This window comes from Electrophorus electricus, chromosome 13, assembly GCF_041902795.1.
Source record: "Electrophorus electricus isolate QZ-2024a chromosome 13, ASM4190279v1, whole genome shotgun sequence".
Taxonomy (NCBI): domain Eukaryota; kingdom Metazoa; phylum Chordata; class Actinopteri; order Gymnotiformes; family Gymnotidae; genus Electrophorus; species Electrophorus electricus.
In genome coordinates this window covers 8,110,085-8,127,500 of record NC_137509.1, presented here as the reverse complement: position 1 = coordinate 8,127,500, position 17,416 = coordinate 8,110,085, and the positions used below count along the sequence as shown (strand labels likewise).

Below are 17,416 nucleotides of genomic sequence, written 5' to 3'. Positions count from 1 at the left end.
TTCTCCAGACCTCCCCCCACCCCGTGCACACAAATAATCACACACCTTTTCCTCACGGCTGGGTCCTGCTCTGGTGGCTGTGGAGCTGGTGACCTGTGGCTGGAGAGAGAGGAGCGTGTCGAAGAGCGTTCGCGTCTCAGAGATCTGGCTGGCGATGTCAGCGTTGGGGTGCTGGCCAAACACTTCTGGGTGCTCCACTGGTGGAAGCAGGTTGATGTATTCCCGATAGCTGGCCTGTGGCCCATCACGAGGGATGTAATAGGTAGGCAGAGAGGACAGTCTAGAGGACATCACACACACACACACACACACACACACACACACACACGTCAAATAATGTTATTTGTTCGATTTCTACATCCTTACATCATCTTTGACATTACAACCTGTTTCTCAGAAGTCTAATCCAGCCTCCACTGAACACCACACAAATGAATTCCAGGTTAAAGAAGTGCATCATCAAGACTGCTGGTAACCCAGCAGGCATCCAGAAAAAGCCTCACTCCCATGGCCCTATCTGCAGTCAACGAGCAATCTACACCAACCTTACTGTCTCTGCTCTCAGCCAGATTATTTCAAACACAGTGTAAATATCAAACACACCACATGGGGGAGCTACTGTTCTTTGTTAGATGTGCACTGCAGTGGTGGATAAACTGGACTGGTGAAATCTTTGGTTGTAGTCAGCTAATCAGCTAATTAACAATCCATATATGAGTTTTAAGCAAGTGTGTCTGAGAAGGGGTTAATCTAAAATGAGGGCAGGGCTACTTCAGAAAGGGGGAAAGGGAGACACAGCAGCACATGCTGTGACACTTGTGGTGTCTCATCAACAACAAAACAATGTGTGGGCTAAGATGTGTGCGTTTTTGTATCATAAAGAGAGTACCTGATCTTTTCATTAAAGCACTATGTGTTTGTGTGTGTGTGTGTGTGTGTGTGTGTGTGTGTGTGTGTGTGTGTGTTGGTCTGCCTATGTGCTTTTAATTCTATCCACATGGTGGGGCTCTTGCTATTCAACATGGCTCAGAAACATGTTTTCCTTACTAGACAGGGCTGAAGGTTATTGAGGTGTGACAAATGCTAATTGTTTTTATTTTTGTTTGTATGGGTGTGCATCCACATTAGTGTGTGTGTGTGTGTGTGTGTGTGTGTGTATGTAAGAGTGAGAAACTCACTTAAAGAAAGGTGTGTTGACTGTGCCCTCACAGAAGTAGTCGCTGATATATGTAGTGAGGAGTCGACGGTCCCAGTCATCTGTAACGTGACCTCCATAGTTGACCCCAGCGATGAGGTACTTCAGAGCATCCCAGGGGATCTCCTCATACTCATCCAAATACAGACTCATTAAGTTCTCGCTCACCTGGGAGAGAGAATGAGTGAGACGGAGAGAGAAAGATTGAGAGAGATTAAGAAAGAGGGGGAGAGTGACACAGAGAGAAGAAACAGATAGACACAGAAGGAGAAATGGAGAGGAGAGACGACAGCCGTCCAGAAGCGATGTGCCCTCTAAGGTGGCCTTCACTGTGCTAACTGTGCTGGCATGGGCCATCAGCTGACACCTCTTGACCACACCAGTAAATCACTCAGGCAGGGACAGTTAACCCCTTCCTGCTCACGCTGAAGGAATTCTGCAACAGCAGGATCTCTCAAGCATACCGGTCTGTCTCTACCTCAAAGTCGGAGTCGTTGAAGCTGTAGACGATGTTCCAGCCGAGCTGGAGGAACTTCTTGCGCTCCAGCAGGACGCTGTGGAAGAAGCAGAGGGCGAAGAGCAGCTTGCGATAGACGACAAGACGTGTGCAGCGCGAGAACTTTGCCTCCGTCACCAGCTGGTACAGCCTCTTCATATTGGCTTTCAGGCCCTGTGAAGGAACAGGAGGGAGCTGCATGTCTGCACTTGTCTGTGCGCGCGTGTGTGCGTGTGTGTGTGTTTGTGCACTTGCGTGCGCGTGTGTCTGAATGTGTGTGAGCCCCACAAAGTGTCACAAGAATCAATGTGCTCTGAAAAAAAAGCTTTCCTTGACTTCTGATCAATATGTGCAAAAAACAGGACCAAGGCTCTTAGCATTTTTTTAAGACCAAAGATGTGTCAGAAAAACAGAAATCCAATGGGTCAATAGAGAAAGTCTATTTCCTGAAGTAGGTACAATGAAGTTAAAGATGGTGGAAACCTATTTGTTTGAAGTACGTTATATAGTAAATGCAGCACATGCAGTGTTGTATGTGTTTCATTCCTGGGTAAGTGCAGGTCTATATAGGTGCCTGTACATAAGAATGTGTACATGCGTATACGAGGGTTGTCAGTGTGTGTGTATATGTGTGTGTGTGTGTGTGTGTGTGTGTGTGTGTGTGTGTGTGTGTGAGAGGGGGCTGTACTTTCGGTGGCTCTGTGGTCATCTTGATGCCAGCCTGCAGTATGGCGATGGGGAAGTCTGGGTGAGGTGAGGAGCTCAGCCACAGTCTGAAGTCTGGGTGTAGATTCTCCACCTGCAGCTGCTCCACCAGCTTATCCAGCTGGGGCATCCATGACAGAGACAGGTGGCAGTTAGCCAGGAACACCCAGTGACCTGCCCCCAACACACACATACACACACACACACACACACACACACACACACACACGCGCATGCAAACGCACGCACGGATGCACACGCACAGGAAGAGAGATAAGGAGTGGGAGGAAGGAAAAAATATTAGAGTAAGTGGAAACTGATAATTTCTTTATTCCAACAATCAAACAATTTTTCTAATGACATTCATATGACTTCCAGTTTATTTAAATAGGATAAACACCTTTAATCAACAATCATGTCCAATATCCTGAGTCTGTGAAGTAAATATGCAGAGCAAAGTAACGCAACAGACAAGCGATACACAGAGAGACAGATGAGAGGACGTGCACACACACACACACACACACACACACACACGCGTGCGCACACACGCACACAAACGGGAAATGTAAAGGCAGAAGGAGAAGCTTCACCATTCTTCACGCCCTCTTTGATCATACGCGTGGCGATGGGAGCCTGGCCCTGTCCCAGGGAGAGGGCATGGAAGTGGCGACCCATGCCCAACGTCTCTGCCAGCTGCACCAGCGCAGCTGTGGGGTCCACACCAGGGGACAGCACGAAGATCAGTGGCGTCCTAGCGGTGGAGTCCTCTACCACCTAAAACACACACGTACACACACACACACACACAGACAAATGCATACGTCCTGCAACACTCTGCAAATCATTTCCTGGGGTTTGTCACGATTGGCTGAGTCATCTTCATAACACAGAAGTTCAGAGCAAAAACAGCATTTGACATGTGTTCAGTGTGAGAGGATCTAGCTGTGTACTAAGCAGGTTCAGGCATTATCTCACCGTCAGAGATGGTGGAAATGGGAACCCCCATGTACACTCATAATGGGACACCTCCTAATTAAGATGCCCGGCTGGTCTTTTTAATGCCACCCTAATGATGGAGTCTAGAAGCACCCTTGTGGATCTATGAGGAAATGTGTGTGCAAGATAGGAGGGATGAGAGTGCTGAACTGTGAATGAGTGATATGTGTTGTTATGCATATTTTGGCCTTTATGAGGATGCACTGTGTGTCAGTGTGTGTGTGTGTGTGTGTGTGTGTGTGTGTGTGTGTCTATCACTCACAGCCTTCATGTCAAGGACGGGTGGCTCTACAAAGCGGGGGCCCAGGTTGTTGATGATGAAGGAGGTGACGCAGAAAGATATGCGGTCCTGTCTTAGAGAACGCACTATCAACATCTTCTGCAACTCATTACACCCATTCTCCCACTCCCCTAAGGATGGAGAGAGAGAGAGAACGGAAGAGAGAGAGAAAGAAGTGAGAAAGGAGGGAAGAAGTGGAGGGAAATGGGCAGGGGTTGCGAATTGACATGGCAGTTTGCAAAGAGAAAGAATGAAGTTGAAAGAGAAGAGAATGAAGGAAAGTTAAGAAAGGAGGGAGAAAGAAAAGGATAAGAAAGGAGAGAGAAAAGGAGACAAATGAAACAAGCGATTAATTGACAGACAAATATTATCTTTCTTATAGACATTTTCAGCGCTACGGCCTCCTGAGAGCTTACTTTTAAAACAACAGTACAATTCATAATTACATAAATGGGTTAAACAAACAATGGATTTTCACAGAGAGCAGAGGGAAAATTATGGCTGAAAGTTCTAGCATAGATTGTATTAATATTGATCAGAACTTTGAGTAATACAATTACAGTAATGAAATAAAGGAAGGGAAATGACAGACTAGCAATGTAGGAAGAATCAGACATTAAACATTTTTACAGAAAGAATTGGGAGGATAGAGGGGCAAATACATTTTAATCTTCAAGTTAAATAATATACACAAGACAGAAATTAATTGTGAGGACAAAAAATTTGAATAAGAAGATTTAATAAGATTTACAAATAAAGAAGTGCCTGTCCTGAATAACACTGACATTGATGACCTGATATGTGCATGCGCACACACACGCACACACACCTACACAAGCACACATGCACACACACACACAAGGTGATCATCAACCCATTACCAGGTAGTGGTGCGTGCTCTGGCTCTGAGCTCGTATACCACAGGTTCCAGTCTCGTGGGTACTGCTCAAAGGAAGCCATGATCCTATGGAAGTTCGCCAGTTTGTCCAGCTCAGTAATGTTGTCCCAGTTAGAGTCAGCCAGCCAACTAGTGCATGGATTATCCATCTGCCCTTCCTTATCCAGGACCTGAATGAAACACACACACACACACACACACACACACACACACACACACACACACATGCAAAAGAAATATATGATAAAGGCCAAAAAGACAGAAGGTTTAAATGTTTTAATGCAAACATACCCCAAGCATGATGCAACACATGTAACACAGGGACTAGGCTTCTAAATTCCTGGCTATCAGACTAAACAGATTTAGCGGAGCTGAAACATGGAAAGGCCTTGGAGCTTTAACAAATAAACAGCAAAGCAGACTATTTACAGTCAGTGTTTGTAGCTTTTGGGAAATAATGTTACCCAGAAGAGCTACATGTAAGTTTTGCTGAGACCTGAGCTCTTTCAGCAGGTCTCTCCACACTACACTGCCACTAGGAGTTAACTTGCTTGCCTAGGGTCAGCAAACAGAAATGAGCTTTTAGTCCACTAGGACAGACTGAGAAGTTCACAACGAAGCTGCAAGTAAGATGTACTTTTTCTCAAGGCCACACCGAATGGGGTAATGGTGAGTGTGTGAATAATAAAATTATATGAAATAATAAATCCCAAGTGGACTCTCACCAGCCCCCCGCGCAGGAAGAAGCTGTACTCATCCATGTTGAGCTTGCCTGCCACCTCCAGGATCTTTGCACACATGTGGAAGCTGAAGAGCAGCTTGTGGCACTCAAACAGGCCACGGCAGGTATGCCTGCACACAGGGGCAGCAGCAGCTCTCACAATGCCCAGCGCTGCACCAGCTCCACACCCGAGACACAGCCATTGAGACACCATTAGAGGTAGTAGCTAACTGTTTCTGTCAATTACATGGCTGTCATGGGCGTTCACACACATTTTCTGGCACTATTACAAGTGAGATTATGTTGTGATCTATATCCATCCATCCATCTATCTATATACATCCATCCATATATATATATATATATTACATGAGAGAGAGAGAGAGAGAGAGAGAGAGCGAGAGAGAGACTGTAGAGATATTCAAAATATACATAAGATACATATTTATTTATATGTATTTATATTTATTAAAATATATATTTTATTTTTTTTAATTACATTTTTAATATACTTCTGGGTGTTGCTCTTATTGTTCCTGCTTTTAAATGTCTGTATGTGTACATGTTTGTATTTGTGACAGATCAGTAACCTCTTTAAGTTTGGTAACTGCTGTTACAATCCCGTGTGTGAACGTGTGTGTGTGTGTGTGACCTGTAGACTGCATAGGTGTGGTAGTCGTTGAGGTTGGTGATCCTCTCCTCCAGTTTGTGGTTGCGTGGGCTCTTCTCAATGCTCAGGTTGAATAGGTCTATGTAGGCATCCAGAGAGAACTGGTACATGGGATCTATACGGGCCATATCGTTCAGCACGAAGAAGAGGACAGACGCACGCTGTGCACAGGGCCGGTAGGCCTGCAGAAACACACACACACACACACACACACACACACACACACACACACACAAACAGGGTTTAAACATCTAGACCGTTATCTTTCACTTCACTGCTATCGATGACCTCGTCTTCAAATCCTTTTATCCTTATCCTTTTTCAAAGCCTCAATCTTTAATCCAATGTGGCAACCATTTCTGTGCCCTCTTCCTTTCTCCTTTCCTCTCATTCTCTCTCACCTCTCTGGCAGTATCGATTTTGATCTCCGTCTGTTCGCTGCTCTCCAGTTGTTCTGACACCTCGGTGGCGGTGACTTTGGAGGTCTGTAGAGCGTTCACCAGCTGCACATCGTCCAGCAAAGAGCCTGTCGCCTCGTTTAGCAAGCTGCAATCAAACACACACACACACACACACACACACACACACACACACACACACACACACAGTAAGGACTTGGTAAGCACAAACATCCTGCTGAAGGAAAAAGCAGACTTTATGGATGCAGCAAATGTGTTAATGTTACATTTTCGCTAAATGTCACTTGAATAAAAGGTGTTAATGTAGTACTCTGGGGTGTGTGTGCACATGTTTAATGGAGAGCCCTGTGCATGTGTGTGGAGCTCACTGGAGAATCTCATCCTCCAGCTCCTGCAGTTTCCTCTTTCCAGAGGCAATGTTCATCACCAAAGTATCTTTCTGTTCCTCCAGCTCAGGACGCTCCTTACGTACCACTATGCCCAAAAGCTGAGCCTCCAGACCCTACACACACACACACACACACACACACACACACACACACACACACACTGAGGGTAAAGCAATAACAAATGTATAGGAAATACCCTTTTATTAAGATGGAGCAAGATTGACCAACATTGTTAGCTGTAGTGGTGAACATTGACCACTAGAATGTTTTGGTTTAAACTCAAAAGGACACACACACACGCACGCACCTGTTCCTTCACAGCAAAATTAACGATGGTAGTTTTGGTGGAGATCTCTGGTGTATAATGTGGATTGGACAGTTTAGTGGTGATGTAGAAACGGAACTCTGGGTTGTACTCAACCTCTTTATCTCCCAGTTTCATCAAGAGTCTTCCACCTGCATACACACAAAAAACACACACACACCAACACCATGGGTAACTGCACACAGCCACCTCAGGCATGAAAATGTACTGTGTAGATTAACAGGAATGAGAAGGCTATGCTATGGTGTGTGAGAGCAGGAAACCGACCAACATGTGTGAGAGACTTGTTAAGTATGGGGGCCAGTGAAGGGTCCAGCTCCTCCTGTACATTCTGAAGAAGAACTGGAGAACCGAACTGCACGGCGTTCTCCAAAACCCGTAAGAAATCTGACATCTGGAGGTCTGTCACCTTCAGTCCCTGAGAGAAAGGAAGCATGGTAGCCGGGTTTATAAAAGGATTCCACAGACCAGAACAAACAGCGGATGCGAAGGAGTCAGAAGGTAGAGGGTAAAAAAGATAAAGCGAAGATAAAAGCATGGACAAAAATGGCTTGAAAGGAGTAAAGCAGAACCAAGAGAATGAGTGAGTGTGGGAGTGACAGAGAGAGATAGAGAAAGAGAAAGAGAGAGAGAAGGAGGAGAAAGCTTCTGGACTGTCAGTAGAAGACATTTCGTGATTGTTCCTAAATGTCAGCGTTTAGCTGCAGTGTGTGAATGGCTCTGGCCACCCCAGCAAGACATGAAAGGACCTGCAGAGAGGAGGAAAAGGTCAGAAAGAGAGTGCCAGGGGGAGAGTGAGAAAGAGAGAGGGAGAGGGGGAGAAATGGAAGAGAAAAGGGGAAAGGAACATAGGAGAGAGGGTGAGGAAAGAGAGGGAGAGAAAAATAAAGACAGAGGGAAAGCAAGCGGGAGAGAGAGGAAAACAGAGGGGGAGAGGAAGAGGGAAAGGGGGAGTGTGAGAGAGAAGGGCAGAGACCTGTACAGCAAATGAGGCTAAGTTGAGACAAGAGAAATAAAAAGGACAGAAACCTGATGGACAAAGGCATAAGGCACATGGCACTGTCCTGTGTGTGTGTCAGTGAGCGAGACTAAGGTTGTGCTTGGAAGAGTGTTTATGGTGCATCATACCCTTATACTAGTGATAAATTCACCCGAGTGCCATTTTTGCTCTCTAAATTCTCCACCAAAATCGGTCATGTGTTCTATTTTTCAAAAAGCCTAAACACAGGGGGGAAAAAAAGGAGTCTTCATCTCCACTCCATATAGAAAATGAACAGCACTGCCTACCAGGCCACAAAAGAGGGGTGGCAGGGAGAGCGCGGGAGTATTAATAGAGGCGTCTGTGTGTGGAGCGATGGATGAAGAGGGACAAAGAGGAAGAGAAGAAAGAAGGTAAGGAGAGTGACTGATGGAAAGGATGCAGTTTTCAGTCCCACTGAGATCTCTGTGGTTTTCATTTCTTCTCCACTAATTAAGGAGGAGAGGAACAAGCAGTCCGTGGGCTGAGCCCAGTGTCACGACTAGTGCTGAAGCAGGAAGGCAGCCTGGCACCACGCTCGGCTGATAATGTCAATGCAGATTGGGAGATATGCTTGGGCACTGGGGAATCCAGCTATAATCCTGCCTGATGTCTTCAGTTGTCCTGCCTTCCATTCCGGTCTCTATAGACGTCCGACACTTTTGGTTGGCTATAGATAATTCACTCTATATCCTAACTGAGGGTATAAAGGGAATGGGAGAAAGGGTTTGGTGACTGTGTATTTGCAATTATTCACTCTTTTAGACTCCATGTTCTTAATCCACTTCAGTGCTTGTCCTTGAGGGTCCACCATTAGCGGCCATCTGGGGAAGGACACAGAAAAAGTGGGCTGGAGACATTAGCCATTAATGCGAACGCCTGTCACATTATCCGCCAATAATTCATAATAATCCATAATCTCAAAAATGCCCTGTCTGGTGCATTCCCATTTCTGTGAGAGGAAATTAGCAATAGCCCATAAATGGACATTCATATTGCAAAGCTTACTATTATCTTTTGCTAATTACTCTGCTATCACTATTCATTAGTCATCATTATTCATGAGATATCATCACTATTCTAATTAGCATTTGGGACTGGCTGTCTGTCAAAATAGCATTAGGGGGATTGGCCTGGTGAGAGCTGACCGGTTGCCACGGGTGACAATTACTCCATTCTCAGTGGAGAACATGTCGGAGGGAAGGCCCTGGATGTTCCAGTCACGCACGGCCGTCGGCTTTGAGAGAAACCCGGCGAAGTTGAAACTCAGAGAGCATGGAATCTCCAACTCCATGAACTACAGAGAGAGAGAGAGAGAGAGAGAGAGAGAGAGAGAGAGAGAGAGAGAGAGGGCACAATAACCAAACTGAATAAAGGGACAAAGTCTAATGAGAGTGAGAAACTTTAGACTTGAACTGTGTGCTTACTCACACATTACTCAGGATAATCAGGGAAATAAAATGAAGAGGCTGAAGGGAGGGAGGCGAGAAGCAGCTGGAGAATGAGAGAAACCTGTTTCATCCAGATGGTGGTGAGCAGCTCGTCTCTATAGTTGGAGAGGAAGGGGCCCATGTAGGAGAGAAACGCAGCAGCCAGCAGACAGTCTCCCACCAGGTAGCCCATGTCCTTCTCCAGGCCCTGCACACACACACACACACACACACACACACACACACACACACACACACACACAGCAGCAGCAGCAGTCCAGCCCCATTTTAACCAGTACAGTACAGGGTGTTTGGAAGTCACAATGCTCCCTAAAAAACATGGCCAATGCACTTATACACTGTAGTGTTGGTGCAGGTGTCTTCATGAAAGGAAAGAACAGACACAAATAACATTGTTTCGTTCTCGATATGTTCATAACAGGTTCATTAAGTCATCATTGGTTCCTTTATATGCACAATCACATAGTACAATTAACCAAAAAGGGTTTGTAGGTCCATCATATTTGAGGCATAGATCACATTTAATCTAATAGGGTAAGAGGCTACACAGTTTTTTAAACATATGTGATAAATACATATATGTGTGTGTGTGTATGTGTGTGTGTGTGTGTGTATTCACCTTTACTGTCTCTTCCCAGCGTACTCTCTCTCCTGCCAGGCCAGACACCAGTTTTCCAGCTCGGTCCAGTTTGAGCTCCATATCTTCTGACTTTTTCCTCAGCTCCTCTTTCTGAGTCAGCTTCTCATCATACTGCCTCTTCAGCAGGTCCAGCTTTTCTCCCACCTACAAACACACACACCCACACACACACAAAAGTGCCTCTAGTTCCTCCTCTAACAGTGATAGATGATAACCATGGAGAGATGGGCAGCTATATGTGTGTGGTATTCTTGTTCATACTTATTTGTGGAACCCAGTATGACTCCATATTTATCAGAGTTTGGGTGTATAATGCAACCGCAACTGCAACCACACACACACACACACACACACACACACACACACACACACACACACACACACACACACACACACACACATACACGCACACACACACAGACACACACACACCTCTCTGAGTTTGGCCTGAGCCTCAGCCAGTGCAGCCTGTTTCTCAGCTAGCTGAGTCATGGCTCCTTGCAGCCTAGCTCGCTTTGGTTCCACCACACGGTAGATACGCCCATACACCTGAGAGAGATAGAGAGAGAGAGAGAGAGAGAGAGAGAGAGAGAGAGAGTCTGTGTCTGTGTACTTGTGTGTGTGTGTGTGTGTGTATGTAGACTGGTCTCTACCTCCATGGCTCTGACCCACATGCAGAGGGACTTGGCAGCCAGTGAGACTCGGCCGATGATCTCAGGCTGGAAGTCAGGCTGTGTGCAGTACTGGCCTATCTTCTTCAGCACACGGTCTGAAATGTTATCCTTATCAAAGTGCACCAGCTGCTTAATGAAGTTTGATTCACCTACAACGCAGAGCAGTCAGGTGAGTACTACGACTAAACCTTCTGTTTAAGTTTCATTAGCTTAGTTGACCCTGTCAAACTTATTAGTATGTGTTTAAACTTCTGTCTTTTTATTTTGTTGGTTTACTTAAATCCCATTTCCAGTGTACATTTGCCCTCTGTATTTTCATTCTCCTCTTTATCTATTCCTTTTCCCTATCTTTCCTTATAGTCTTATAAGTCATGCTTTAAAGTGTCTAATTCTGAGTTTGGGGTCCATGTTATTCCCTTGTCTGTGTAATCTATAGGCAAATGAACATACATTCACTCCTTCTCTCTGTCCCTCACCCAGCTGTCTCTTTGCCTCAGCCCAGGTGGGATCACATCCTCTCAGGATCATGACTGCCTCCATTACAGTCTCTACCAGCGCTGGCGGTCGACCGTAGGATTTGATCTCTGTCATATCCTTCTTATTCAGGGACTCCAGGGCCTGCACAGCAAGAGCGAAAATTACTCCGAATGTAAAAAGCTTTGCTCAGGGTTTCACTCAGGGCTTTTTTTGGTCACGTTTTTGGTATAAGCTCTCTAGATAGTAGGAGAAATAGGAAATAGTAAGAAGCACCTTCCTCCTAAGTTGAACACGAACACACATACACACACACACACCTGTATATACACTGCGCAGTGGTAGAGACCACCAACCCATACAAGCAAAACAGCTACCAACATTATGAATCCAAAACTCCTAAAGCTACATCACCTACCTCTGAAACATGAGAACAAGAATACACCACAGATTGACAAAGCCAGATAATACTGAGCTAATGAAAAGTTACCACAACAGAAAGTGCGATGAAAGAGGCTACATGATGCGCACAAGGAGCTACCAAGGAGCAGAAGACAGCAAGAAGCATAATAAATGCAGCAATATGTGCCATTCCAACCACCTGTGTAACTGACAGTAACAAAGTAGTATATTTTTCAGCACTAGAGATACTTGAAATACTTGGCTACAATATACAAGCCACAGGCCACTTTCCATGTCCTCCTTGTAAACAAAGACTGGAAATGAAGATAAAAACAATTTGGAATGAAGTCAGCAACCTGACAGAGTTCCAAAAGGGTATAAGGATCAAAGATGGTGTCTAGCTACAGAAGAGAGATGGCACGGGAGCCATAAGTGAGGGCCAGGAGTCTGGTAAACAAAGGTACTTACAGCCAGACTGCAGACATACACAAAAGAAGCAGCAGCCAAAAGAATAAATGCTCTTTTCACTAAAGAGCCATCCAAAGTATAGCTGTCATCTATAGTTCAACAAAACCCTGACAGTGGACCCACCCAGAGCTAAAACTCAGCAGTACTGGAAGAGCATACAGGAGAATCATCACAGAATACCAGGGCTCAGTGGTTAAAAGATTTAAATATGAAACACCACAATCTCCCTGAGCAGGAAAGAGTAAGAAAACAGATGTCCAAAAGCGGGTCACAAACATTAAAAACTGGACAGCACATGGACCTGACATGATCCGTTCACACTAAACCGCTCTGATTACCACCTGGCAGCACAAAAGAACTGGGCGGGACTAGGCGAACTAATATATGACAGGACAGTACTGATCATGGAGGACCCAACAAGAAACAAGCGTCATCCAACTACTGAACATCAATCTACCTATCCTCTACACGGAGGACCTCCAAGATGAATCGGCATACGTAGGACAGGATTAGAAGCAATACCAGAGGCTCAAAGCACCAGCTACAGTCAGACAGAGCTGACTACCAGGATCCCAATATCAGATACACCAACCTGAGCATCATCTGGATTGACTACAAAAACCATATGACTCAATGCCACACATAGATATGTGAATGTCTAGCCCTTTATAAAGAGTATAAGACCATAGCTCTCATCAAGAGCTCAGTGGGACAAATGAGGACCACACAAGAACCCACAGGCAGGCACTTCCTCAACTTCTGCATCGGCCTGAACACTCTCAGCAAGATCACTCATAAGGGTGGGTACTGGTACACATTCAGGATCATAACTACCATCAGCCTCCTGTACATGGATGGCATCAAGCTGTATGCCAATACAGAAAGGAACATTGACTCACTGCACCATCTCACCACCTACAACGAAGACACTGGACTATCATTCGAGCTGGAGAAGTGTGGTCGGTTGACAGTATAAAGGGGAACAGTGAACTGAATTACCTCAAGGCCATATAAAAGACCTAGAGGACAGCTCCAATCACACAGAAACCATGAGGCAGAAACCAGAAGGACAGCAACATCCAAGTACCTCTATAGGGTAAGGCAGGTCCTCAAGAACCAGTTGAACAGAAATAAGATCAATGCTATAAACACATTAACCTCCCAGTCATCAAATACCAGCACAATAAACCAGCCAAGAGGAGATGATGAGACAGATGGGGGCACCATATATATATATATATATATGAGAGAAAGTAGTGGCAAATCATGATAGTGGGTAGGATGCAGAAAACAGCAGTGGTAATTTGGCACTCCAAAGGAAGGAATATGAAAAGCAAAGGCTTCATAACAAACATCTTTCTGTTTTAACCCTGTGATATGTTGTTGGGACTAACTTGGTCAACTTGGAATCGGCTTTATTGTCCATCTGTTGTTTCCACATGTCCAGTGTGGTCCAGACGCGCTAGCGGCTTTTTTCGCTGCTATACGCATTGAGACAGAAAGATTTGTCGAGCGACTTCTAACATTTGTACTTCTGACAAAAGAGAGTCACTTATAAATGCCTTGTTAGGATATTCCCTACACACTTGGCAGAACATATCAGGTACAAAGGGGCCAAAATCAACTCATGAAGGAATTAAACCGAGGACTTATTTTGCTTTGTGCTCGCGCATCGCCATTTTCCTGCACACCTCGTTCTGACATCGTTTGTGAACAGATATCATTGGTTTGTTTTGATTGGAAGTCCAAATGGATAAGACCATTTTTTTTGCATTTCGAGGGGTTAAATATTCAAGTGAATTGAGTTTGCCATCAGTTGTTAACACATTGCCCCCCCCACGAACTGGAACCACAGGGCAAGTGATTTTTCATGCTGCTGTTCTGAAGTAGCGTTTCTCTTTCCCTGGGCATTGGGCCAATCTTTATTGTTGAACCCTGCCCCTAATCTGAAAGAGTGGTTCCAACAGATCCAAGGAAGGACACCAGTCTCAGTGCAGAACCGTGCAATCCTAGGAGCAGCAGATATTGCTATCCCGGGCCATTGGGATAAGGCCTGAGTGTGAGTAAAAAAGATATGATTACACACTGGAAGGGTGAGGCAGAAATCTCCTCCGTCTTGACATAAATGCGTGGTAATGTCTGGTTCTCAAGCTCTGCAGTTAGCTTGTTTTTAATTTAGACCATTAAAGGACTCTACATTATTAATTGTATCATAAGTTGACAGGTTTCGCTTCCTCATGTCAGAACAGGCATAATTTGGCACAATAACACCACTTACATTATATCATCATTCAGTTCAGTCTAGCTCTGTATGCACATGGCCCACATATGTTCTAATTAAATGCATCGGCACATGCAAACAACAGACTGTATTAGATCACATCCCATGTAAACAGTTGATCCAAAATCTTCAATCACAATGTTAATCAGAATAACAAAAACTGCATGGAAACCTAAGTACTAAAAGCTCTGTACCACGTTCCTGGAATCATTAGATGTGTTGTGACATGGTGCTGTCACGGTGCCGCCCCCCTGCTGGTAGCCTTCGGTGTACTGTGGTGGCAGAGCATGTGGCCTTTTGTTTATGTTGTTCTGTCACTTTTATGCTTGTATTTGCTTTCGTCACGCCTCCCTCAGGTGTTATGTGTTGTGCCTTATTGCCAAACCTCCTGGGGTTATTATGTCATTATGTTTAGCCTTATTTAACCCTGTTTAGTAGGCATGACTGTTTCCAGTCGTTGTATGTTACGTTGGCTTCTTTTGTTGTAGTTAGTCCGCTTTTATGTTCAGTTTCCTTCATTTCATTAAAAGCTTCAGTTGGAGACTGAAGCGTTTGCTTCTCTGTCTTTCTATTTGTCTGCACATCCTTCGCTCGTGACAGGTGCATTTTTCTGGTAAAGCTGACAATCCAGTTGTGGATAAACTAGAGTCATTAAGGGGGGGTGAACCTGGTCAGTACAGTTCTTCAGTGGTTATCAGGGAAACATTCTTCACACCACTACACTGCCACCACAGACAAAGCTTCTTTGACACCAAACATGATGGCTATGTTTACTCATGTTGCTTGCACCAAAGTCTCATCCTCCTGAAGAGAATTTCATAATGCAAAATAAATCTGAATTCCACCAGTTTACTGATCACTGGTAGTTTTTTTGCTATTTGTACACACCACTCTCAAGAAATCTTTGAAACAGTGGTGAATAAAAAAGGCCAGTACAACAGCTGTTTAGGAGATCTAGAACCAGCAAGATTAGTACCAACTATCATGCTGTGTTCAAAGTCACTGACATCACTCATTTTGCCCATTCCAAAGCTCTAGAAATTTGGCAGTAAAAATGCTGGTTTATTTTATTTATGCGACACACCACATTTATGTGATACCCAAAAAGAAACTGGCAACTTGGTGTGTCTCTCTCTCACACTCACACATACACACACACACACGCACACACACACACACACGCACACACACTCACACACACACACACACACACACACCCACACACACTCACACACACACACACACACACACACACACACACGCACACACACACACACACGCACACACACACACACGCACACACACTCACACACACACACCTACTAATGTTTTCAAACTGTGAAGCTAAAGCAAACTTAGTATGCAAGGGTCCATTCAGGTAAGGGCTGAGGATAAGGGGACTGACCTTCATGGCCTCCTCAAGAGCAGGCAGCGCTTCATCTAGATCTTTCTGAGCATTATCAGCCATTGCCTTGCACTTGATCTCTTCTGCTCCGATCTTCTCACTGTGAGCACTCACAGCCTACACACACCCCAAAGACATCAGCACAGTTCTGCAGTTAGTCCTAGATGTGCTCATCACTACTGTCACCATCAGATTGCTTTGGGACAAAACAAGCATACAAATGAAGCTCTATGAATTTCATTTACCACACACATACACACATGCACACAGAATATCTCTCTGGCACTCACCTTCTGCTGTTCATCTGCCTCTCTCTTCTGTTGTACAATGATGACCAGGTACTCCTCGCACTGCTTCTGGAATTCAGCCACTTTTTTTTTGGCATCTTCCAGCTCCACAGACATGGCTTCCACTTTACTGCGTGTGTCGTCAATCTTGAACAAGCCGTTCCTCAGCTTAGACACCTGCTCACCAAGCACACTGCGCTTCTCAGCCAACAACCTAACACGCACACACACACACACACACACACACACACACACAGATAGATAGAGGCAGCAAGAGCGAGAGGTTAAGAGAGGGAAGATGGGAGATGGGGTCTTGGCATTCGGTTTATGTCAGACATGGTGTGTCAAAAAAAATGAAAGGAACGATGTGAGAAAATGTGAGATATGAACAGATATAGATATGAGAGAGTGAGAGATACAGGCAGACACAGACAGTTTGAGTATAAGAAGTACTTTTTATAACCAGACACCAGCTCCAGGTAGTTTGTGGGTGTGACATAGTTGTGCCTCTTGAGCTCTAACTTCATCCTCTGAGAGAACTGGACCACTGACTGGTGCATAGTCACAAAGATACTGGCCATTTTGGTCTGGATCTGCAGGTCAGAACAAACCCAAATCATTCAGTCTTACATGAGTCCTTTCTTCTGGACCTCCACTTTGACCACAAGCCCATTGACCACAATTCATTATTAACAGTGATTTTTAAGAAAATTTCCCAAATATTCAATGTAGTTATTGTGGCCTACTGCATGTAGTTCATAGAAAAGAAATTAAATTTATTCTACACTAGCACTTTCAATTGAAACCTTCATACTAGATAGACACTCTGCCAGGGAAACAAAGAGAACAAGTGAAGAACCTCTGTTAAAACATATAATCAGTTCCAGAATATCTGCACTAATTTTGGGAAACTGGCCTTACATGAAGAACCCAGAACAGAGTTGGAGAGACCGGCGTGGGCCGGAAAGAATGCAGCACAGTCTGTAGTGAGTAGAATGGGAGCATGTACAGGATGCTGTGAATTAGACAGCCACGGCACATTAGAACCACACCACAGCAGCAAATCAATTAACCTCAGTCGAAGACAAAGGGACTCTGACTGAATGCAGATGGTGTGTGTTTTAGTGACCTTATCAAACAGCTTATGTATGTCTGTGACTGTGTAGTAGTAGTAGTAGTGCGTGTGTGTGTGTGTGTGTGTGTGTGTGTGTGTGTGTGT

The 17,416-nt window shown here is 44.8% G+C and overlaps 1 protein-coding gene across 6 annotated transcripts in view; it reads right to left on the bottom strand.

The window, feature by feature from the left end:
- Positions 1 to 17,416, bottom strand: part of dnah2 (dynein, axonemal, heavy chain 2) — a 104,801-nt gene that overhangs the window by 11,220 nt on the left and 76,165 nt on the right. For 5 of the 6 annotated variants that reach the window (XM_081694667.1, XM_081694669.1, XM_081694670.1 and 2 more), the window contains exons 60-82: positions 16,651 to 16,790; positions 16,201 to 16,411; positions 15,911 to 16,027; positions 11,357 to 11,498; positions 10,860 to 11,029; positions 10,639 to 10,755; positions 10,186 to 10,350; positions 9,628 to 9,753; positions 9,264 to 9,412; positions 8,873 to 8,939; positions 7,365 to 7,515; positions 7,080 to 7,228; positions 6,752 to 6,885; positions 6,366 to 6,510; positions 5,947 to 6,146; positions 5,299 to 5,425; positions 4,557 to 4,743; positions 3,658 to 3,806; positions 2,990 to 3,173; positions 2,380 to 2,570; positions 1,674 to 1,865; positions 1,179 to 1,363; positions 46 to 280 (exon numbers count right to left, since the gene is read on the bottom strand). In XM_081694667.1, the coding sequence (XP_081550793.1) occupies positions 46 to 280; positions 1,179 to 1,363; positions 1,674 to 1,865; positions 2,380 to 2,570; positions 2,990 to 3,173; positions 3,658 to 3,806; positions 4,557 to 4,743; positions 5,299 to 5,425; positions 5,947 to 6,146; positions 6,366 to 6,510; positions 6,752 to 6,885; positions 7,080 to 7,228; positions 7,365 to 7,515; positions 8,873 to 8,939; positions 9,264 to 9,412; positions 9,628 to 9,753; positions 10,186 to 10,350; positions 10,639 to 10,755; positions 10,860 to 11,029; positions 11,357 to 11,498; positions 15,911 to 16,027; positions 16,201 to 16,411; positions 16,651 to 16,790 (3,633 nt within the window). Of the gene's footprint in view, positions 1 to 45; positions 281 to 1,178; positions 1,364 to 1,673; positions 1,866 to 2,379; positions 2,571 to 2,989; positions 3,174 to 3,657; positions 3,807 to 4,556; positions 4,744 to 5,298; positions 5,426 to 5,946; positions 6,147 to 6,365; positions 6,511 to 6,751; positions 6,886 to 7,079; positions 7,229 to 7,364; positions 7,516 to 8,872; positions 8,940 to 9,263; positions 9,413 to 9,627; positions 9,754 to 10,185; positions 10,351 to 10,638; positions 10,756 to 10,859; positions 11,030 to 11,356; positions 11,499 to 15,910; positions 16,028 to 16,200; positions 16,412 to 16,650; positions 16,791 to 17,416 lie in introns of those variants that run through there. The other variant, XM_081694671.1, reaches the window with a different exon arrangement.